Source organism: Rana temporaria, chromosome 2 (assembly GCF_905171775.1).
Source record: "Rana temporaria chromosome 2, aRanTem1.1, whole genome shotgun sequence".
Lineage (NCBI taxonomy): Eukaryota > Metazoa > Chordata > Amphibia > Anura > Ranidae > Rana > Rana temporaria.
In genome coordinates this window covers 485205841-485231151 of record NC_053490.1, presented here as the reverse complement: position 1 = coordinate 485231151, position 25311 = coordinate 485205841, and the positions used below count along the sequence as shown (strand labels likewise).

General features: G+C 45.5%; 1 protein-coding gene across 2 annotated transcripts in view; it reads left to right on the top strand.

The window, feature by feature from the left end:
- The first annotated feature begins 5592 nt into the window (after positions 1-5592).
- Positions 5593-25311, top strand: part of LIPI (lipase I) — a 62422-nt gene continuing 42703 nt past the window's right edge. Inside the window, exon 1 of one of the 2 annotated variants that reach the window (XM_040338794.1) lies at positions 5593-5785. In XM_040338794.1, the coding sequence (XP_040194728.1) occupies positions 5716-5785 (70 nt within the window). In that variant the 5' untranslated portion in view covers positions 5593-5715. The remainder of the gene's footprint in view (positions 5786-25311) is intronic. The other variant, XM_040338793.1, reaches the window with a different exon arrangement.

Genomic DNA, 25311 nt, shown 5'->3' with positions numbered 1-25311 from the left:
CTGCTCATGTATAAATATATAGCCATCTCAAGGCATCTCATGACTGTTAGTTGGGCAATTTAGCTCTTACTGGGGTTCGGTGGTGGCCCGTCCATTAGGGGCACCCAGGTACCGCCCCCCCCCTCTCTCCTTGCCACCCCCTATAAGCATAATGGATAGATTCATGCATAGCATGAATCTTTCCATGGCCCCAATTCATGCGTCTGGCCCCTTTCAGGGTACCGGGTGCATGAATTACAGCGGACAGGGTATATTTTAGGCACCTCATTAGAGCCAGAGGCTCTAAAAGGTTTCAAAATAGGGTGGGCTCAGGTCGCAGAGGATGCGTCCAGAGCCCACCCAGGTGTGTTGCAACAGCGAATAAATATTTGCTGTTGAAACACTGATACTCAATCCAGCCAATCAGAAGCAGGTGTGAGACCCCCAATTGGCTGGAAAGAGAAGACTCTTGATTGGCCGCAGAGGAGGGAGGAAACAGAAAGCCGCTGCTGCCATGATGAGAATGGGAGGCTGCCACTGAGCAGGGGAAGCCGCCGGTGATGGGGTAAGTGCTACCTATCTACTGACAGACAGATGGGGGGGGTTGGCATACTGTTTGCCGCCCCGCCCAAAAAGATTTTCCACCGGCCGCCACTGCTGGGGCTATTTATCAAGTTGTTGTGTGGGGTCTCTGGCTCCCATTTGCCAACTGTACTAGGGCTCCCTTTAACGTGGCTTATATATGGGCACCGACTCACCCATGACATCTGGAAATAAGTCACCTAGTGGCAGATTGGCTAGCTGCACCTGCTTACAAGAAGAGTTTCACTCTCTCAATCAACATTGACTATTTTTAATACTTATGTTGCTAGCATTAGCAAATAGATAGGAAATATATTATATTTGCTTGTTTTAAACTTTTAATGGGCTAGATTCAGGTAGGGGCGCGCATAGTTACGGCGGCGCAGCGTATCGTATTTACGCTACGCCGCCATAAGTTAGAGAGGCAAGTGCTCTATTCACAAAGCACTTGCCTTCTAATTTAATGGCGGCGTAGCGTAAATGGGGCCGGCGTAAGTGCGCGTTATTCAAATGTGGATGAGGGGGTGTGTTTTATGTTAATGTATGATGACCTGACGTGATTGACGTCAGGTCAATGCGCCGTCCGTGTACATATCCCAGTGTGCATTGCTCCCAAGTACGCCGCAACGACGCATTGGTTTCGACGTGAATGTAAATTACGTCCAGCCCTATTCGCAAACGACTTGCGCAAACAACGTAAAAAATTCAAAATTCGAAGCGGGAACGACGTCCATACTTAACATTGGCTGCGCCTCCTAATAGCAGGAGTAACCTTATGCTGAAAAAGCCTAACGTAAACGACGTAACTAAATTGCGCCGGGCGTACGTACGTTTGTGAATCGGCGTATCTAGGTAATTTGCATATTCTACGCCGAAAACAACGGAAGCGCCCCTAGCGGCCAGCGTAAAATTGCACACAATTATACACCGCCGTATTCAAGTTACGTCGGCGGAGGAAGCCTATTTTTTGAATGTATCTGCCTTTGAGAATCGGCGTAAAGATACGACGGCGCAGATTTGAAATTACGGCGGCGTATCTGGATCTAGCCCAATATTTTTTTTACTTCTTCAGTTACTTCCTTGTTTCTGGCCTAGAAAGAGTGTCATGCATTATTATTATTAATATACAGGATTTAAAAAGCAGCGCTTTACAACATTAGGGCAAACAGTACAGTTACAATACAATTTAATCCGGGAGGAATCAGAGGGCCCTGAATTGTTGAATTGCTTTTTCACATTTACGCCCGTTTTAAAGGGGTTGTAAAGGAAATATTTTTTTTTCATAATAAGCATCCTTTACCTGCAGACATTCCTCTTTTCACTTCCCCATTGTTCGTTTTTGCTCATTGTTCGTTTTTTATCATTTTTTCCCCACAAATAGAGCTTTCTTTTGGTGGTATTTGATCACCTCTGCGATTTTTATTTTTTGCACTATAAACATAAAAAAAAAAGAAAATTTTGAAATAAAACCCAATATTTTTTACTTTTTGTTATAATAATATCCCAATTTTTTTTAAAAAAAATTAAAATTTCCCTCGGTTTAGCCGATACGTATTCTTCTACATATTTTTGTAAAAAAAAAATCGCAATAAGCGTACTGTATATTGATTGGTTTGCGCAAAAGTTATAGCGCCTACAAAATAGGGGATAGATTTATGATTTTTTTTTTTACTAGTAATGGCTGCGATTTGCGATTTTTTTTGTCAGGCCTGCGATATTGCGGCGGAGGTATCGGAAACTTTTGACACAATTTTGGGACCATTCACATTTATACAGCGATCAGTGCTAGAAAAATGCACTAATTACTGTATAAATGTGACTGGCAGTGAAGGGGTTAACACTAGGGGGTGAGGAAGGGGTTAAATGTATTCCCTCATTGTGTTCTTACTGTGTGGGGAGAGGGGGGTGACTGGGGGAGGTGACCGATGCTGTGTCCCTATGTAAAGGGACACATATCGGTCTCCTCTCTCCCTGACAGCACGTGGAGCTCTGTGTTTACACACAGAGCTCCACGTCCCTGCTGTCACCGACGATCGCGGGTGTCTGGCGGACATTACGGCCGCCAGGCACTCGCATCGGCTCCCGAGCGATGTGCCGGGCACGTTGTTTCGCCGCTGCGCGCCCCCAGCGGCGCGCACAGTGAATGACAACAATAGGACGTCTAAAGACGTCCACTCGGCACTTGAGAGCCGTGCTGTGGACGTCTTTCGTCCATAGCGCGGATCCCAAGCGGTTAACAGAATCATTACACTATTCTGTCTACCTTGCAGACATTAATTTTAGGCAAAAAATTATTTTCCTTTAAAGCGGAGCTCCGCTGAAAAAAAAAAATTAAAAGCCAGCAGCTACAAATACTGCAGCTGCTGACTTTTAATATTAGGACACTTACCTGTCCTGAAGTCCAGCGCCGTCCGCAGCAGAGAACAGTCGATCTCTCGTTACTCTGCTGCCCCCCCCCCCCACCATCCTCGGTGAGGGAACCATGAAGTGAAGCGCTCCGGCTTCACTGCCCGGTTCTCTACGGCGCATGCGCGAGTCGCGCTACGCCTGCCGATTGGCTCCTGCTGTGTACTGGGAGCCGAGTGTTCCCAGAACACAACGGGGGGGGGGGGGGGACAACGTTTGGGCCCTCAGTCTGCCCGAGACTGTGTGGCCGGAAGTGGTGCAAATACTTGTCTTTAGACAGGTATCTCCACCCCCCTCCCCCCTGAAAGGTGTCAAATGTGACACCGGAGGGGGGGAGGGTTCCGATCAGCGGGCGTTCCACTTTAGGGTGGAGCTCCGCTTTAATGCATGCCAATATTCTGTTTGCTTTGTTAGCAGCAGCATCTACTAGGACCCCCAGGTCCTTTTACATCCTAGATTCCCCCAGAGGTCCCCCCCTCTGCCCCCCCCCCCCCCCAGTGTATAGATTGCATTCATATTTTTGCCACCCAAATGCATTACAGTAAAACCTTGGTTTGAGAGTAACTTGGTTTGAGAGCGTTTTGCAAGACAAGCAAAATGTTTTAATACATTTTGCCTTGATATACAAGCAATGTCTTGATATAAGAGTAGCGTCATGTCACAACCTGAGTATAAAAAAGAAGACAGGAGACTCTAAGTGTAGCAATATGGTTACATTTAAAGCGGAGGTTCACCCTAAAAACATGTATATAACATTACATTCTGCATACTTCCAACATTTACAGTATGCTGTTTGATTTTTGTTGTACATACCGTATTATTGATATTTTCCACCCGGCTTCCGGGTGTTCAGAGGCGCAGTGTCATGTGGGACTTCGCCCAGATGATTGACGTCTTGAGAAAAACTTCCCCCCGGCGGATAAGGCGCGTCACGAGTTTCCGAAAGTAGCCGAACTGCGAGTCGGCTCTATGCGGCGGCACCTGCACAGTCAGCTCTACACAGCTCCTAGTCGGTGCGCAGGCGCCGTATAGAGCCGACTCGCAGTTCGGCTACTTTCGGAAACTCGTGACGCGCCTTATTCGCGGGGGGGGGGACGTTTTTCTCAAGACGTCAATCATCTGGGCGAAGTCCCACATGACACTGCGCCTCTGCATAGGAACGCCTACTCCCGCGGGAGTGTGTACCCGGAAGCCGGGTGGAAAATAGCAATAATACGGTATGTACAGCAATAAAAAAACAAACAAACAGCATACTGCAAGTGTCCATTCACACCTAGGCGTATATACGCCTGTAGCGCGACGCCGCAGCAGCCCCCGAGACGCTGGAGGGATGATTTCACATTGCCCTCTATGGAGATGGTTCACATCTCCACGCCGAACGCCGTACGCCTGCGGCCTGAAAACAAGTCCCGGACCTTTTTTTCAGGCGGCTTTCGGCGTTTGGCATAGGAGATGTGAACCATCTCCATAGAGGGGGTAAAGCTGCATTCACAATCGCGGCGTTTTGTCGCCGCAAATCACGGTACAAAACGCCGCAATTTGTCGCCGCAATTGGCGGGACAAAACGCCGCGATTTTGTACGCCAAGGTGTGAATGCAGCCTAAATGTTGGAAGTATGCAGAATGTATTGTTATTTACATGTTTTTAGGGTGAACCTCCGCTTTAATGAAGGTACAACATTTAGCAACATATTGCTACACTTAGGCCCCGTACACACGACCGAGTTTCTCGGCAGAATTCAGCCAGAAACTCGGTCGGAGCTGGATTCTGGCGAGAAACTCGGTCGTGTGAACACTTTTCAGCGAGGAACCCGTCGAGGAACTCGTCGGGCCGAAAAGAGAACATGTTCTCTATTTCCTCGTTGTTCAATGAGGAAAGTCGGCCCGCCGAGCTCCTCAGCGGCTTCCACACTGAACTCGACGCGGAACTCGATGTGTATGGCACGTCGAGTTGCTCGGTCGTGTGTACGGGGCCTCAGAGGTGCCTCTCTTCTCTTTTATGCCCTGTAAAAAAAAAATGCTTTGATATACAAGTGCTTTGGATTACAAGCATGTTTCTGGAACGAATTATGCTCGCAAACTGAGGTTTTACTGTATTTTAAATTTTTCTACAATAAACCTCTTTTGCCATGTAGTTGCCACCCCATTAATTTGTTCAGAACTTCTTGCAAGGTTTCCACATCCTGCGGAGAAGTTATTGCCCTGCTTAGCTTAGTATCGTCCGCAAATACAGAGACTGATCTGTTCACTCCAATCCTCCAGGTCAGTTATAAATAAATTAAATAGGATTGGTCCCAGGACAGAACCCTGGGGGAGTTCTTTTTATCCGAGTCCAAAAAGATTTGAAAATGACAGTCGCATGGCTGAAAAAAAAAGTGCGTTCTGTGCCTTCGTGAATTGAATCTTTGTATTCAAAGTTTATCTGTGAAGATGAGTAGAAGACTTGTCATTCCTTCCAGTAAACCGTGTGTCATCTGTGACTGATTTCCATATGAAAACCTCCTACTGCAAGGTGGAAATGCTGGTTACTCTGATTTCAGCAAGTTTGTGGTTAATTATAGAAGGAATGGAAATCAGCTGTAAAAACTGCCTATCCCTAACAGGGAGGAGTCCAGGTGGCCTGCAGAGACGAAGGTGTCATTCCTGAACACTTCCTGGTTGTCACTGCGGCCAACAAGCTCTGTGCATAGAATCTCCTCCACTGAGTACCAGTCTTCCATATCCACTGGGAGGACAGCAATCTGTCCCGATGCTGCTGACACTGTGCCTGGGATTCTACGTCCTTCCCTTCTGTTTGATCTCCTCCGTCAGGGCTGGTGGTGAGTGTTAACTGTTGTGTGACTTTTCCAACTTTTGCTGAGATTGGCTTATTATTTCATATAGATCTGCTACGGGACATTAAAAACATTGGGTGATCATCGTCCTGCCTGGACTAGCTGGCAATCATTACACAGTGGGTAGCAGCAGGCAGCCAAATCCATCATCCTTAAGCCTGGTACACACAATGGGATTATCAGATGAATGATCATCCATCCTTTTTATTTTTGCATGCTATTTATATATCGAAAATAAAGAAATTACGAAAATTCTCAAACGACGGAATACAAGTCATTGTTGTTTGTACTGTATCTTCGGACGAAAAGTGTACTGATTAAACGAAAATCGTATGATCTGGTATTGTACAAATTTTCTTTTCGTGCTTGTCCCATCGGATAATATCGGATGAACGTTCGTGATCTACTCTCAAAAGCTGTGTACTAACAATCAGATTATCGTACGATTGCTTCGAATGCAGTATTTTTCATAAGATTTTCTGATCGTGTGTACGGTCCATTAGGGATATATTTTGTGTTTAATTCCCTTCACTGATCTCTGTTCCTATGCGATATGTAAACTCTCCTGCTATGTACACAAAAGAGTTTATAAGAGGAGATCGGTACACCGTTAATAGCACAGAGGCTGTTAACCACTTGCTTACTGGGCACATACACCCCCCTCCTGCCCAGACGAGATTTTAGCTTCCGGCACTGCGTCGCTTTAACTGACAATTGCGCGGTCGTGCGACGTGGCTCCCAAAGAAAATTGACGTCCTTTTTTTTCCCCACAAATAGAGCTTTCTTTTGGTGGTATTTGATCGCCTGTGCATTTTTTATTTTTTGGGCTATAAACAAAAAAAGAGCGTCAATTTTGAAAAAAAAAAAAACACAATATTTTTTACTTTTTGCTATAATAAATATCCAATTTTTTTAAAAAAATATATATATTTTTTTTTCTCAGTTTAGGCCGATACGTATTATTCTACATATTTTTGGTAAAAAAAAAAAAAATCGCAATAACCTGGTTTGCGCAAAAGTTATATTGCCTACAAAATAGGGGACATAATGATTTTTATTTTATTTTTTTACTAGGAATGGCGGCGATCTGCGTTTTTTTCAGGACTGCGACATTATAGCGGACACTTCGGACACTTTTGACACTTTTTTGGGACCATTTACATTTATACAGTGAACAGTGCTATAAATATGCATTGATTACTGTATAAATGTGACTGGCAGGGAAGGGGTTAACCACTAGGGGGCGGGGAAGGGGTTAAATGTGTATCCTGGGTGTGTTCTAACTGTAGGGGGAGGGGGGTGACTGGGGGAGGTGACCGATATGTGTCCCTATGTACAGAGACACAGATCGGTCTCCTCTCTCCCTGACAGGACGTGGAGCTCTGTGTTTACACACAGAGCTCCACGTCCCTGCTCAGTTACTGGACAATCGCGGGTGCCCGGCGTCCATCGTGGCCGCCGGGCACGCGCACTGTGTTCCCAGTGACGCAACGGGTGCGCGCGCGCGCCCTAGAGGCTTTAAATGACAGGACGTCATAGGACGTCCTGTCAGAACAATAGAGCATTCTGCCGCCGTCATTTGATGGCGGGCGGGTGTTAAGTGGTTAAACGAAAATCGTATGGAGTTGTACAAATTTTCTTTTCGTGCTTGTCCCATCGGATAATATCGGATGAACGTTCGTGATGTACTCTCAAAAGCTGTGTACTAACGATCAGATTATCGTACAATTGCTTTGAATGCAGTATTTTTCTTAAGATTTTCTGATCGTGTGTACGGTCCATTAGGGATATATTTTATGTAGAATTTCCTTCACTGATCTCTGTTCCTATGCGATATGTAAACTCTCCTGCTATGTACACAAACGAGTTTGCAAGAGGAGATTGGTACACCGTTAATGGCACAGAGGCTGTTAAACTAGCAAAGCAAATGTTAATCCCTTGCTGATCATGTAACACGTGTGTGGAAACAGAGACTAGGTTTTAATGGCTGCACAAATGCATATGTAGCGCCTGTGTACTTTATAGTACCGGTGCTTGTTAAATTTAAAGGGAGATCAGAGTGTAGTTAAACTCTGATCCAAATTGTCAAGTGCAAAACAGGGTCTCTGTCTCAGCTTGGCTGTGCTGTAGGCTATTCTGTTACCCTGGGGTGTTCTTCCAACCCCTGTGCTGCAGGTGGCAGCAGTGGAGTCAAGGTTTGGGTGCTCTTTTCCAGCAGCCAATCGGGAGGGTTTGACCTTGCTGTGCATGCTGGGGAGGGGTAGTTATGAGGCAGACGCCATTGGTTCTGGGTCTTCTTCTTCGAGTATGGCGCCCACCTTTAGGATGACCACATCACAGTGCCCCGGCGTTATGGCCTATCAGGCTGGGCCGTGTGCGTGCCACACAGTGTTCCTGGTTCCGGGACCATGTTGGCCCAGAGCATCTGAACAGCGACGGGGACCCAGTGAGCAACTGGGTTCCCACCTTTGCGGATCCCAAGCTGTATTTGCTGTTCGGTGGAGAGTCCGTCGGAGGAGAGCCATTGAGAGGCTGGCGGTCCAAAAGGGCCTCGACAAACCATTGGGGATCAAGGTAGCCGGACACTGAAGGATTGATCACCTGTCAGTCGGTACCTGGGCGACAAGTTGAAGGAGATCCAGGCGTAACTCATCTAAGGAGGATTATCTCTGTAACTACCAAATCAGAGAGGGCCTGTGGCAGGGGTGTCTCTCTGAAGTTCACCAAGGAGGGTCTGTGGCAGAGACTTTATCCTACAAGCGTTCGAGTGATAATCCGGCTGCCAGGTCAGTGAGAGAGGCCTGTCCGGGTACGCTAAACCCACTCCGGCAGGAGTGGCGCAGAGAAAGTGTTACGCTTGGGAGCAGGACTCTTTCCCTATCATCACGCCAGATTCTGCTGTTCTTTTCCTTCTTCAACTTTACTTTCCTCACTACAAGTTATTATTTTTACCCGGCTGGGTAATAAAGAGCACAGCAAAGAGCACCTGTTGTGGACATTCCTTTACTTCTACTAAATGCAATACGCATCATTCACCCTTAGGAATTCGGAGGAGCCATAAGGTAATATGCCTCCCAAAACAACCAGCAGCTCCTCCAGGGGTAATGCTACACATATGTAGCACTACCCCCGAAGGAGCTGCTGGTTTAGATTTGGGCCTGCTGTTACCTTACTGTTCCATAAACTCGTTTCATGGGTTCTTCTTGAAAAGTTGTCCACAGAAATGTCTGCACCAAACACTAAGTCTCTTTCAAGGTTTTTATTGAACAAAGTTCTCCAACAGAGGGGTAGAGGGATGGAGAGAGACTCGGGTACCTTTGCTTTGCGGACCACGGGTACAACTTAGATCCAGAGGATTAATTCAGTTCCACACTGGATGTCAGCACCCACAAGAGAGGCCTACTCTCACTGGCCTAGCAGCTGGTGCGAAGCTCGTCAAAGTCTCTGCCACAGACTTGATTAGTGTTGTCAGGCCGTCCCACGATCTTCTGCCACAAGATCGTGTAACCATTCGCACATTTCGTACAGTTCCAATAAAGTACACAACTCACAGTGCCAAGAATCTTTCAGCCAGGCTGGCAGCACAGTGAGGTAAATTTGCCATGATATGTCCTTCAATTGAATCCCACTGGTTCAGCTTCCTCCCGTAGGTAAGGTAGCGAAGGACCATCCCTGGATTATTAGGCCCCAGAAACTCCTGGGCCTACTCTGTTGCGAGGCCTCGGACCAGCCGGCCCCGAGGCTACAAAACAGCTCACACATCCCTGAGACCAGGAGGGCCATCGGGTCAGGATCGGAAGACGACCCCGTCAAAACGGCGTCTGTCCCTTAAGTACCCCTCCCCAGAATGCACAGTGTGTTGACCACGCCCCCTGAGCCGCTTCTGGGGAAGAGATACCCAATGCATTCAACCCTCTGCCCTTTCAATCTTGACCAGTGGTAACAGCGACACCTACTGTCAAGGGGAAAATTGATTGATTGTGCAACCCAGCTGAACGGAAACAGAACCAACAATTTAGCATAATCCTCCTGAGCTGAAATACAGCTCAGGCAACTAAAATTTAACACATAGCGCAAACTCAATGGGAGCAAGGCACTACACATATTTGGGCTGCAGAGCTTTCTGTGCTGTTAGCATGCTCAGTGTGCACTCCCAGCCCAATGACCGAGCCATCAATGACAGCTCTCCCTCTCTACTAAAGCCAACAGGACTGGCTCCTGGTCACTGTGACAGCCAATCATGGTGGTCACGTGACTAGCTGGTCCTTCCCTAAGACCACATTAAAGAGATGCTGGGGATAAGCAGGAAGAGGATAATAAAGTAAACCTGTATTCAGAATGAATACCCATTTGTTTGTGAAGTAAACTAAAAAAAACTTTTTTTTTTTTTGTATTTTTTTTATTAGCACATGATTATGGATACAGAGTAAGCACATGATAACCTTGGGCTGGGTTTAGATGTATAGGAAATCGTCTGGTTCAGCAGGTACCAAATGAATTGCAGTACGTGTGTACTAATGTTTGTTGAACAGCCACGCTGGAAAACCAGCATTCAGAGCTGCAGCCATTGGCTGCAAGAGCTGATCGATCTGTATTCTTTGATGGGAAGGGGAGAACAGCAGGGAGACTGTTTCATTACCATAGCTTGTGTGGATGCGGGGATCTTTGAGTTTTCTTTCTCTACAAATGGTTGGGTACCCTGTATACTCTGCTTAATTTACTGTTCTTCTCTTTGCTAAAGCTGGCTATACATTATTAGATGTATGAGATGCACCTTTTCATTTTATGTTGGGAAGAAAAGATGCCCACTTCCAATAGTGGTCATGGGAAGGAAAAGAGTCTTCCATCCATTGATGCTCTGTGGGAGGAAAATAATGCCCCCTTCCATTGGTGGTCAGTGGGAGTTAAAGATATCTCTTTGCATTGGAGTAAGTGAGAGGTAGTGATTTTACTTTACATTGGTGGCCATTAGGAGGAAAAGATTCTCCCTACTATTGGTGGTCAGTGGAAGGAAAAGACGTTCCCCTTCATTTATGGTAGGTGTGAGGAAAATATGCTCCTTTCCATGAAGGTGAAGATTCCTTCTTCCAATGGTGGTCAGTGGGAGAAAGTTATGCCCTTTTACATTGGTGTAAGTGGAAGGAAAAGATATCTTTGGGAGGAAAAGCTATTTCCTTTCATAGGTGAGTGCAAGAAAATTTCCCTTCAAATGTTGTTCAGTGGGAGGAAATTACAACCCCTTCCAATAAACTGCATTTTTTCCTACTCCTGCGGTACTCTTGGTATATGTGGCATGAAATCCCAGGAAGCTGAGGCAGCAGGGGCACATCATGCTCGTTTAAGCAAGAATAGCAGTGGGTGGGCAGGGCCAGACCTAAAGTGTTTTTAAAAAAAAAAAAAAATGTAGGTGCTTGGCTAAGAATGACGGTGAGAGAAACATTGGCTGCAGCTGCTCTTTGTAGCTGCTGCCCTGTGGTGCTGAACTGGTTATCCGCTATATCAGTAAGAGGAGGGAGCTGCTGAGCATGAAATGTTTAATAGACTGAGTCAGGCAGCAATATACTGTGGGAACTGTAGTCCAAAAGAAGCAGCTCTACTGTGTAACCAAGAGCTTTTGAGCTGTTTAGAACAGAGACTAGATTGCTGGATGGTGGGAAAAGAGCTGCATTTTCCCATGCTGCGCGGGACATAGCTTCCTCTTGCCATGAGGGAAACCAGAGAGTATGCATTGCTGTCCAGTGTACACAATCACTGCTGCATATCAGCAGCTTGTGAGGGATCTGGGGTGCTGAGTTTGTGGGTGCTGACAGTCCAAGTCACCTAGGTGTAGAGCAGAGTGCACCAATCTGTGTGTGACCAGAGGATGAGCTGCAATATCGCTGGTGTTGGTGAGCTGCTGCTGTGAGGATTTATATTTGCTGCTAGAGAGACTGAGCTCTTTAGGAACTGACCATACAGCCATCTAGTAGCCTTATTGCTGCCTGCAGGCTTGACTGGGACTAGCCTCATATGCACCAGTGGTACAATTGGGCCCACCTCTAGCCGGCTGAAGACTACATACTGTCTGATTTACAGCTGCTGCACAGAGACCTTTGCCTATTGCTTATGCTAAGAGGTACCTCCATTGCACAATATCCTAGCCATTCTTCTAGAATACACTTTAGACTAGTTATAGTATCATTCATATTGCAGTAAATGCACTATTTATTACTGACTTTTCTGATTTATCAATTCCAGTCTAGTGGTACAGAACTCTATTCTAAGTTACTTGTCATTGTGATTATACTGTCTATCAGACTGTGTCTAAACCTACCTTCCGTATGCTCAAACCACCATTTACTCAAACTCAATGTATTGATATGGGATAATTTGCCACTAAACGGTCTTGTGTCTTTCCTGATACTGACTCCTAGTTGAGTTAAGGTATCCATACTGGTGGTCTTGTGTGTTCTGGCAGGAATTTTCCTTCAATCAGGTGTGTCAGAGAGGACAAGTTTGTTCTTGGAGTTGAGGCGAGAGCGCAAATTACCAAGTGGCTCCATCAGGGATAGCGTTACAAAAAATCTAAAGTGCTGATTTCATATTGCCGAGGTTACCAACCATGCACAGAGCTTTAGATGATCTGGGGGGTGGAAATCTGTTCCACCCCCCTCCTAGCAAAAACATTTTTTTTCCTAATTTTGGAGTGGGCTTGGGTCAGGGTTTTCTTGCCCATTGTGGACATATAGAGGAGACTTTCATTTTCTGTTCAGAGTGAGAACTGGAAACCATTATGACCTGCCATGGGTCCTAATCCTTGTGAACATTTTCTACACCAGTTTTTAGTGGGAATTGCACTAAAAGTGTTGGTATTATTTGGCCTACGTGCCAAACTGAAACTTGAAAACTTGTGTTGCTCTTGGGCATTGTTGCCCAGTGTTAACAGAGATCATGAATGCCTCAAGGGCATGTTCACAATGCAAAGAGGAAGCCTATTGGATAAAGGATTTGGAACTAAATCCAACCGTACACCGATCAAAATTCGTCTGGTTCAGCAACCATGTACAGTATGGGCACGATGGTCATACACAAGTTGATCTGTTGTGTTTTTCCAGACTAATCAGTGCCCCTGGCTATAGGCAGCAACACTGATCAGTGTATTCTAACAGCGGGGGAAATCTCCCTGCTGTCAGAAAACAATACCACAGCTTGAAACTTGAATGATCAGTGCATGGGCTGCCTTAAGGCCCGTACACGCGATCGGATTTTCCAACTGGAATTGTGTGATGACAGGCTGTTGTTGGAAAATCTGACCGTTTGTATGCTCCATCGGCCAATTGTTGGATTTTCTGCCAACAAATGTTGGATAGCATGCTTTAACATTTTCTGACAACAAATGTGTTGTCAGATTATCCGATCGTGTGTGCACAAGTCCTTCGAACAAAACTCCAAAGTACAAACACGCATGCTTGGAAGCAATGCTCACCATAACACAACATTAGCAGAAGTTGCCCAAAAGGTGGCGCTAAAGAGCTGAAAAAACACATAGATTTGTGTTTGTTGGCCGACAATTGTTTGCCGTTTTGTATGCAAAGCTAGTTCATGGGCCAACGCCCTTCGGACAAAAGTCCTACGCTATGTCTGCAGAAAATCCGATCGTGTGTACCAGGCTTTTAGAGTAGCAAAGCTGCGCCTGCTCATTTTCAGTGTGCACAAAGCACTGGCCAGGTGAGGAAGCTGAGCTGTTTTTAGGCTAACACAAGCAAAGTGCTGCTGACAACTGGGATGGTGGGATGGTGGGTTATTCTCCCTAAGCACCCCTAGGAAGCAAGCAGGAGTGCAAAAACACTAAAAGCCGCATGAGGGCTGTGATGAATTGTTTGGAGATCTGTATTGTGCCATTTACAAGTTTATCATTTTCTCAAACTCTAAATGATATGTTCATTACACTACGAACCTTCTGGGAGTTTAGTAAAAGCCAAGAAATTGGCACTCAGTCCTCCATTAGAAAACCATCAGCGGCTGCTTGTAAGCCCAAAATGGCAGTTAAAATAGAAGACTGCAAGTGAATACAATGTCGGCCATCGGACTTCTTTACAGGTGATTTCCTTGCTCACATACCAGAAAAAGGGAGTGACGCAGACAGATGTCAGACCTGAGCAGTATTCATCACCGATAGTAAATGATTAATCCACATAGTATGACCTCTCATTTTACTTTCAGTCTGCTATGGTAACAAACCTGTATTACTTCCAGTCTCTACAGCAGGCAGTAAAAACTGGCATGAATTTCATCTGTGTATATATTGTTTGCATTGACATCAGCTTTAAAGGGTATGGGCAGGGCTAGATTAAGAGCATGGTTCTAGTGCTGAGAATTTTCGGTGGGTCATTTTTATGGCAATAATAGAATAAAAACGAAAAAAAAATTGTGTTATAAAATCATATAATCCTGCTGTAGAAGGTATGTAGTGGTATATCCCCATACTATACAGTGGTTATTTCCTGGTTTATAGTACAGTATAACCTTGGTTTGAGAGCGTTTTGCAAGACAAGCAAAATGTTTTAATACATTTTTATCTTGATATACAAGTGATGACTTGATATAAGAGTAGCGTCATGTCACAACTGAGTATAAAAAGGAAGAGAGGAGCCTCTAAGTGTAGCAATGTGGTTACATTTAATGAAGGTACAGCATTTAGCAACTTATTGCTACACTTTGAGGCGCCTCTCTTCTCTTTTATACCCTGTAAAAATTTGCTTTGATATACAAGTGCTTTGGATTACAAGCATGTTTCTGGAACAAATTATGCTCGCAAACCAAGGTTTTACTGTATGTTAAATATACTGGATAATTACTGCTTGGTATGGACACTTTTGAATTTCCTGCACTCACCCATGTCATATCGTCGGTAACCTTTCCCAGGAGGCCACTATCTTTGCCTATCAAAATCTGAATGCTACCTTCTGTCAGCCACATGGGATGGAGCCAAAGAAAAGAACATATCGCGAAACAGAGACTGCGCCATGTTGCCCCCAGAGAGAGAGAGACTGCTCCATGTTGCCCCCAGAGACAGAGAGAGATAGCCTGCTCTACATTGCCAGAGAGAGACTGCTCCACGTTGCCCCCAGAGAGAGAGTGAGAGAGCCTGCTCCATGTTGCCCCCAGAGAGAGAGCCTGCTCCATGTTGCCCCCAGAGAGAGAGCCTGCTCCATGTTGCCCCCAGAGAGAGAGCCTGCTCCTCCACGTTGCCCCCAGAGAACGAGAGAGCCAGCTCCATGCTGCCCCCCAGAGACAGAGAGATAGCCTGCTCTACATTGCCAGAGAGAGACTGCTCCACGTTGCCCCCAGAGAGAGAGAGAGAGAGAGAGGGCCTGCTCCATGTTGCCCCCAGAGAGAGAGGGCCTGCTCCATGTTGCCCCCAGAGAGAGAGGGCCTGCTCCATGTTGCCCCCAGAGAGAGAGAGCCTGCTCCATGTTGCCCCCACAGAGAGAGAGCCTGCTCCATGTTGCCCCCAGAGAGAGAGCCTGCTCCATGTTGCCCCCAGAGAGAGAGCCTGCTCCATGTTGTCCTCAGAGAGAGAGCCTGCTCCTCCACATTGCCCCCAGAGAACGAGAGAGAGAGCCAGCTCCACGCTGCCCCCAGAGAGAGAGAGAGCACGAGCCTGCTCCACGCTGCCCCCAGAGAGAGAGACTGCTTCACGCTGCCCCCAGAGAAAGAGAGAGAGGGAGAGAGACTGGTCCACGCTGCCCCCAGAGAGAGAGAGAGAGAGAGACTGCTCCACGTTGCCCCAGAGAGACTTCCTCTTTACAAGAGTCCCCGAGTTCCCCCTTACATTATTGTCTGTACCATTCCCCATTACAATTACATCTTGGTCTTCAGGGTTCCCCCTTACAGTGCAAAGGGGAACACTGAGGGCTGTGATGTTAATGGGGGAACTGTTATGTAAGGAGGTCTCTGGTCACCAAAGGCAGAGGCCCACTTACACAGAGTTCCCAGAATTCCTCCTAATTTAGGCTGGGTTCCCACCTATGCGAATTGAATGCGCGTTTCCCTGAATCCAATTTTCATATCAGGAGAATGTGACTGCCTCTTTATGGAGCCGGTTCACATATCTCCGCAGCAGGTCTGGTGCATTTTGCAGGAAAAAATTGTGCTTTTTTGGTCTGCTTCAGGTCTGAATTCAGCTCAAAAATTTGGGCTGAAATCAGACCTGAAACAGTGAACTAGCATGCAACGGACCCCTGTTGCGCGACGGGTGCGGCTCATATGTGAACCGAGCCTAAAAGAGGAGTGTGTTTAGCAAAAACCTGCATGTGTGCCGTAAGAGATGTAAAATTACTGTAAAGTGTTAAAATAGGATATCATGCCTTCATCTGACATTTGGCTTTAGAACTATTTACGGTTTGCTCTCCAAAGTATAAATGCCATGTAACAGATTGTAACAATAATGGAAAAAACCCGGAAGTGTGGATGTGATCTAGATAAATGGTTAACTTACTAGGCTGGGAACCCAAGCACTGTGAAATGCGGGGAGGGAGAAAGACCATATATTATAGTAAATTATTATTATTTTTTTTGTAAAAAAAATTAAATAAAATGTATATTGCACTCAAAAGCGCTGTTACGGTTAGAAGAGTTGAAAGGCAAAGAATCCATGATATGGGACGACACAAACAAGTGAAAAAATGCAGAACAAAAGAAAAGAACAGGAAAAAAATGAGGATCAGGAGTGACTGCAAACAGTGTGTAACAAAATTAACCCAAAGGTGGCGCTTTGGTGAATAGTGAAGAATATGTGTTATGAAAAAAATATGTTAAAAAGACTATTATATGCCACAACACTGATGCATATGAGATAGAAAGAGAGGTGTTAATGTGTGTGTGTGTAAGGGCTCGTACAGACGGACAGACATGTCCGCCCGGAGATTTCTGTCTGATGGTTGTACACACCATCAGACAGAAATCCCCACGTACACGATACGCGGGGAGGTGGCCGCGGCGACGTGCGCGGCCCTGGAAGTTCAAAGATTTCACGCATGCGTCGAATGACTTCGACGCATGCGAGGGATGGCGGCCGATCGGACATGTACGGTGAGTCTGTACAGATGACCGAACATGTCCGACGGACAGGCTTCCAGCGGACATGTTTCTTAGCATGCTAAGAAACATTTGTCCGCTGCAAAACGGCTGGACAAATGTCCGCTGGAAACCTGTCCGCTCGGCCGTACACACGACCGAACATGTCTGCTGAAACTGGTCCGCGGACCAGTTTCAGCAGACATGTTCGGTCATGTGTACAAGGCCTAAGAGAGTGTGAGCAAAAGGAAGAATATGAACTAAAATAAATGTGGATAAGAGGATATGAGTGTAAATAAGGAATCCCCCAGTACCTGAAGTGTGGATGGAATTCCAGGGAGCCTCTCCCAGGTCTGAAAGCAAGGGAATGAACATGGGTGATATCCCGGCTGAAGTAACCATAGCCCAGGGCGTGTCCACCGCCAACGTCATGCGTCATCGCTTTGGCCATGGAAGGGGGTGAATAGAACACCCACCTGTGGTATAAAGACCTACAGCAGGGGACCAACCCATTGCCTGAGCCAAGCGGGATGGAGAAAGTCCAAGCAACACAGACCGGCGTCCATGGACGCCGGGTGTGCGGCATGCTAGGCATGACGTAGATGCGCCGAGGTCTTGGCCCCGCCCCCATCAGAGAAACAGATGGGGAAAGGGGGAGGATCTGGGCGCATCGCTTCCCCCGAGGAAGAGAAAGCAACTGGACCTGTCATCAGATGGGCTGGGCAAGCCACGGTCAGATGGAAAAGATAAAACTAAATGGCTTATAGATAGTAGACAAAATATATACAAGAGACAAAATATGGGTAGTGACCCGTTTGTCGGAAAAATGGCGAATTATAGACAAATAAAAATATATCAATGGATATTGGGAAAAGGGATGCCAACATTTAAATTACCTCAGAGATCAATAGACTGAGAAGAGATGATCATCTAAAGAGGTAGGGTCCAAAAGGGTCAAAATGTGACTTTGGGTGTCTTCCACCCTGGTTAAATTGATAAAAAGAAAATGACCCAATGGAACCCTCCGATAACACCAACCAAGCCTCCATCCCTAAATTAGGAAAAAATAAGAGCGAGGGTCATGGGACTTTAAATGAGGCGAGGATGTGTGTATAAAAGGGTCTGGTAAATCAGAAATTGGCTACATGTCACAGTCCAAGATAGGAAAATCTCTGTTGCCATGCGAGACTGCTAGATTACTCAATGCAATAAATGAAATCTCAATAATGGATATGAAATAAATTATGGTGTGTATCATATCAAATGGTACAAGGATCATGCAGACAAAGGCATAATTCAAATCGTAATAATAACATTAACATATTTAATTTTCATTTTAAATATACATAATTGATGAAGCAGACAATCAATAAATAGACATACAGATAAAGTGAACATGATTAGCCTATTGAAGATATATAAATACATGATTGAGTTGATAAAAATTCACTGTTGGACAAAACTTGACTTGGCATCCCTGAGCATGGACTCGACGCGTTTCTTGGCGTTTAAAGCCAGTCATCAGAAGTGGGGTGACTTTGCCGCACACCAGGCGTCCATGGACGCCGGTCTGTGTTACTTGGACTTTCTCCATCCTGCTTGGCTCAGGCAATGGGTTGGTCCCCCGCTGTAGGTCTTTATACCGGAGGGTTCCATTGGGTCATTTTCTTTTTATACAATGCTAGTACTGTCTGTCTCCTATTGTGCCCACACTGCCCAGTGACACTGACCTGCTCTCTTTTTGGTGGTGTGGTACAGTGTGGCTCTCTCTCTGGTGGTGCAGGAACAGTGTGGCTCTCTTTCTGGTGGTGTGGTACAGCGTGGCTCTCTGGTGGTGTGGTACAGCGTGGCTCTCTCTGGTGGTGTGGTACAGCGTGGCGCTCTCTGGTGGTGCGGTACAGCGTGGCTCTCTCTGGTGGTGGTGGGGCTATTCGTTCCCCCAGCACAGTCCTCTTTCTTTTTTCATGTCTCCTACAATAGCAGCTATAAGCACTTCTCAGCATGTTTTTGGTTTTCTCTCCCCCCCCCTCCCCCCAGCAGAGTGCATGCTGGGGAGTGTAATCGGCTCCCTGCTGAAAACAATTGGGCCACCTATCTATGGGACTACATTTCCCATGATGCCCCTTTATTTCTTCCGATTGGCTGCTGTTGTGGGGACATCTCCTCACATGTGCTGCCGAGTCCCGACAAGAGAAAGGGAGGGGGGGTGAGTGGGGGGAAACGTCCTGCCTGCAGCTCTCCACCTTGCCTCACCATGCAGACACCTTGGCTGGAGGAGGAGCAGTCCCTGGGGGCAGAGAGCCGAACTGTTTGTATCGGCTCTGAGACTGAGCTGTGTGTGAGAGAGACACACAGCTCAGCCGATGCAGCCGATAGTTCCACTGGAGACACAGGCACAGCCGCATAGCGGTAAACGGCAGCCACAGCTTGTGTTAACTATGCTCAGGCCGCAGTCAGCACTTACCTCGCGCTGTGCGGCCTGAACAGCAACAGGCTACAGCGTGGGCGGCCCTGACCGGGCCCGGCCCACCGGGCAGGTGCCTGGTCTGCCCTATGGCCAGTCCGGGCCTGCCTTCAATTCAAGCTCTGAGTCCTTTACCCCTGCACAGCACAGTATATACTGTACATGCAGGTATTTGGCCTTTTTGCTGGTACAGTAGTTACTTGCAAAGATGGGATCACTTTAATAAAGATGGTCAGCTGGAACATGTATTGCACAAAATATACAAACTGCAAGTCTCTGTTTTTATGCCATATCTGTCTTTAAACATGAAGTGTTCAACAGTAGTGTTGGCCAAAGAGTTCGAGGTGAGCAAAAGTTCAGACCGAATATTGCCTGTTGGCCCGTTTGGCAAGCACCCCACAATGTACTGCGCACTTCACTGTACATTCTAGGACCCTAATTGGCTGAAGCCTCGCACCTGACCGCTGATCACCAATTAGCAGGGTCAGAGCCCTGATTGCCGATTGTCTTTCTCCAATCACGGCTCAGTGCTTATAGTCCCACCCCAAACAATAAAAAGGTAACTTTCTATAGAAAGCTTTTGCAGTGTGCTGGGGTAGAGATGGAGCAGGGCTCAGTTTGATACTAGCGAGTTAGTATGTTCACTCATTGTGACTCTGAGTGTAGAGCGTTGGTGTAGTACTTTACATAAGTGTTCCCCCTTCTGCTTTCTTTCTTTCTTTCTTTCTTTCTTTCTTTCTTTCTTTCTTTCTTTCTTTCTTTCTTTCTTTCTTTCTTTCTTTCTTTCTTTCTTTCTTTCTTTCTTTCTTTCTTTCTTTCTTTCTAGTTTTTACATTTTCTGTCAGGGTCAGTCCTCAATTTAAAGTGCACTAAACACCACTTTTCATTCAAAAAAGTGCATCCAATCACGTATCTCACAGTTTCTATTACATTTGGGTAATAAGCCACCCCCCCAATCATGTGTGGGAGGCCAACAAGGAGAGGCAGACGTTCCTATGCCACTATGAGGGGGCCAGAAGCGTATGTGTTTACAGGCAAAGGTGGACGTGGTCTGTCCTCGGGTAGGGCACATCTGTCTCTGTTTAGTGATGTTGCCCATGCTATCCAGCCACAGCATGCATAGGAGGTGGTGGATTGCCTTGCTAAACCATCCTCATCCTCTATGACCCAAGCTGACACTAGTGCACCGTCCACCACAGCTGCCAGAGCACTTTATTCTGTCTTTGTCCACGGCTACTCCTGCTATAGCCCCAAAATCATGCATGGAGGGGTCATCTGAATTATTCGAACACATCATCAGCCACTTGCTTCTTGAGGATGCACAGACATTACTTGATTCTGATGTCAGTTCTGAGGTAGAGGAAGGGAGTAACATGTGCCTTCAGAGAGGGGAGAACACTAATAAAATAGCTTTGTGGGTGTTGATTGTATCTTGAAGTACATTTTTTTTGTTATAGGTTTCATGGGCACAATTAACACCCAAGAATCAATTTTTCCACAACTGTGTGACCGGGGTCGTCAAATTAAATTTTTTTGACAGCTAGGCCAATTCTTCCTGTCATCAAGAGTACCTCTAGAAGATTATGGGGTGAAGGCACCACAACCCAATTTTCCACACCTGTTGCTTCTATATAAAGTTTGCGAAAGAGACACCAGACTTTATCCAAAAAAATCTCGAATCTTGTTCCGAGTGCACTAAATTGTGGCTTCATCATACAGACTGGCTTTCCAAACCGTTGTTTTGTTTTACAAAACAAAGCTTGCAGGGAAAATCGATTTAAATTTCTTAGGTTTTTTTTTTCTTTATAAATGTCAGTTTTGTGCAGCAGGTTCTATACATGGTACAATGCACCACTTTACAGACAGACTAAGGGAACCCCCAGGCAATATATATGTAAATACATTTTTCATTTTTATTGTTTCACTTTAAGCATCATTAAAATGACTGTTGCTTTAAAAACTAGCTTTGTTAAAGATTTTTTTTTTGCATTGGTACATGTTCCCCAGGGAAGTAGCTGCCCCCCCCCCCCCCCATACCCTTCCTATGTTCAATAACTTGTATATAAGCCTTCAAAATGGGGATCTTTGATTTTTCAAGAATGGGTCCCATAGACTTTAATGGAGTTTGTTCCAAACGTTTGCGATGTTTGAGAGTTCTGGCACAAACTGAATCGGGGGATGTTCAAGCCATCTCTATTTAACAGTTTTCAGAGGGTTAATTAAGGTTGATGGGTGTTATGTGTGCACAGTCCTCCTGTACCTCATATGTCATATATGGCTGCTGCTTGGGTTGGATCATGGCCATTTTTCTCAGTTTCCTGCTCTCTAGCTTGTCTTGGAGAAGAACAGTTGTAACTTGGTGTGTGTCTGTATCAGACCCTTTTTTTCTTTTTGACACATATGGCATTGTGCCATGTGAAAAACAGAACAGTTGACCTCTGACACTTGGAGAAACCATGTTAGATGACATAAGCGGCTTTGTGTTTGCACAGTTGTTTCACTAGTGAAATTCATTACAGTAGACTCATGTTCCCAATGTTTACTGTACTGGGCGATGGGTGTGTAATTTGCTGAGCCGTATGTGTACTGAATTCTATAGAATTCATAAATGTAGCTCTGATTCCTAGCATCAGGATTTTAAGTTGAGCCATATTTCAGTTGAAATGCATTTATGGGAACAGTAAAAAAAAATGTATATAAGATATATATATATATATATATATATATATATATATATATATATATATATATATATATACAGGTGAAATTCGAATATTGTGCAAAAGTTCATTTATTTCACTAATGCAACTTAAAAGTTGAAACTAATATATGAGATAGACTCATTACATGCAAAGCAAGATAGTTCAAGCCGTGATTTGTCATAATTGTGATGATTATTGCTTACAGCTCATGAAAACCCCAAATCCACAATCTCAGAAAAATTGAATATTGTGATAAGGTGCAATATTCTAGGCTCAACGTGTCCCACTCTAATCAGATGATTAAGCCATAAGACCTGCAAAGGGTTCCTGAGCCTTTAAATGGTCTCTTAGTCTGGTTCAGTAGGAATCACAATCATGGGAAAGACTGCTGACCTCACAGTAGTGCAGAAAACCATCATTAACACCCTCCATAAGGCGGGAAAGCCTCAAAAGGTAATTGCAAAAGAAGTTGGATGTTCCCAAAGTGCTGTATCAAAGCAAATTAATAGAACATTTGTGGAAGTGAAAAGTGGGGAAGAAAAAGTTGCACAAGCAGCAGGGATGACCACAGCCTGGAGAGGATTGTCAGGAAAAGGCCATTCAAAAGGGTTGGGGACTTTCACAAGGAGTGGACTGAGGCTGGAGTCAGTGCATCAAGAGACGTCACCAAACACGGACGGATCCTGGACATGGGCTTCAAATGTCGTATTCCTCTTGTCAAGCCACTCCTGAACAACAAACAACGTCAGAAGCGTCTTACCTGGGCTAAAGAAAAACAGACCTGGTCTGTTGCTCAGTGGTCCAAAGTCCTATTTTCCGATGAGAGCAAATGTTGCATCTCATTTGGAAACCAAAGACCCAGAGTATGGAGGAAGAATGGGGAGGCACACACTACAAGATGTTTGAAGTCCAGTGTGAAGTTTCCACAGTCTGTGTGGATTTGGGGAGCCATGTCATCTGCTGGTGTTGGTCCACTGTGCTTCATTAAGTCCAGGGGTCACTGCAGCCGTCTACCAGGAGATTTTGGAGCACTTCATGCTTCCTTCCACAGACGAGATCTATGGGGATGCTGACTTCATTTTCCAGCAGGACTTGGCACCTCCCCCACACTGCCAAAAGCACCAAAACCTGGTTCCATGACCGTGGGATTACTGTGCTTGATTGGCCAGCAAACTCACCTGACCTAAACCCGCATTGAGGCAGTAATTGCTGCAAAAGGGGCCCAAACCCAAGTACTGAGTACATGTGCATGCTTAAACTTTTCAGAGGTGCGATATTGTTCTATGTACAATCCTTGTTTTATTGATTGCATGTAATATTCAAATTTTCAGAGATTGTGGATTTGGGTTTTTCATGAGCTGTAAGTCAATATTCATCACAATTATGACAAATCACGGCTTGAACTATCTCATATATTAGTTTCACCTTTTAAGTTGCATTAGTGAAATAAATGAACTTTTGCACGATGTTCAAATTTTTCGAGTTTCACCTGTAAATCTGTGTCCCTGAATTTCCAAACTACCACACAGGCAAGAAGCATAGCCAGACTTTTAGCAGTAGGGAATTGGGCCAGTGGGTAGCAGAATTATAATATATAGCACTAGAGTCATTCAGTGTGTTCTATAGTCCACAGAAAATTACAAGGATACTGGATTTCTAGTAGGAATGGAGACTAGTTTTCCCACAAAATAGGTTTGTGGCACATCTGCAGGGTTTTCAGTTTTGCAGTTTCAGTGAATTTATATATAAATTTGCTTGACTAAATCTTAGCTGCTGCAACCCCCTAACCATCTCCTTGCAGTTTTGGTGTGTTTTTTTGTTGTTGTTTTGTTTAGTTGTTTTGTCTGTTTTTTTCTTGTGTTTTTTTCCTTTTTTTTTCTTTCTCGAACACTTATTTTTATTTTTCTGCTAGGTTACTGACATGGGTAAAGCTGCTCTCTGTACACATCACATCCCTGTATACTCATACAGCAAAGTAGGGGGTACAGTACCACCGTATATTTGTCCCCACTATTGCCATAGCTACCATTTTAAAATTAGTCAATTCTTTTTAATAATAAAAAAACAGTCATCAGACAGGCTTAAAGTGAAAAGCAGCAGTTCAGCATATGGAAGTAGCAGTAGGGTGACCAGACATCCCCCAGTTTCCGGGGACAGTCCCCAGATTAAGGACACTGTCCCTGGACCAAGTCTGTCCCCGGTTTTGCCCCTGGATTGGATTTGAACAGGGGCTGGGGCAATTTCAAAGACAGTCAGTGCAGAATTGATAAAAAAAATCTAAATTGCACACCCCCCGCTCCGCCGCTCCTACTAGCTTAGGGGGGGTCTATATTTTTTTTTCCATTATCTGTGCCCCTTTCTGATGATCATGTGCTGGTCGGAGCGGAGAGTGAGACTTGGCGAGGGGCAGAGAGTTGCTGATTGCCGCCATTACTAGTTAAAAAAAATGTCCCCCTTATTTAATTTTAAAAATCTGTTCACCTTAAAGGGGAGTTCCAGCCTTTTGGTGTTAAAAGTCAGCAGCTACAAAAAGTGAAGCTGCTGACTTTTAATAAACAGACACTTGCCTGCTCCACAGTCCAGCGACGCAGCCGGTTGGAGCTCCTCCCCCCCCCCTCTCAGGCCGGCACCCCCATTCATAGTGTGGGCACCTGGCCGTGACAGCTTTCGGCTTTACGGCCGGGCACTCACTGTGAATGCGCGAGTCGCCGGTGCTACAATTGGCACCTTTCGGGGGGAGGGGGGACAGGATATCCTTTCCCACTTCCCGGGGATGTTCGGCCGTGACGTCACCGCAGGGCTCGATTCTCCTGCTCCCCTGGCTGCTGGGCTAATAGGAGAGAGGAGCGGGCCTCACGCATGCGCAGTAGGTCCTCCTGTACTGGGCCTGGGCACCATCCGTTCAAAGGTTAAAAATATAGCTGTTTTGCAGTACCCTCTTTGAGCTTCTAAAACAGACATTCAGGTGACATTTCCGTGAGCGTGTCTGTCCTATGCCAAGGAGATCTATGGTCAGTATAGTCTTGTGACATACAATTAACAGACCTGTATACACAGGTCTTTATAAAAATTTGCACAAATATGTTACAAATAAAGAGACATACTTTGAATGACTTTCTGTTTGTATAAATGTACATTTATTTTATGTGTCCTTTGCAATGTGTGAGTAACATTGTAAAAGCAACATTCGTTCTGGTATGTCAATGTATGGCAGCTTGCCAGGAATTTTTTCAACAGTTGTGCTGCCAAGCCAGTTTCTTCAAGAGGCTTGGAAATATCGACATGCG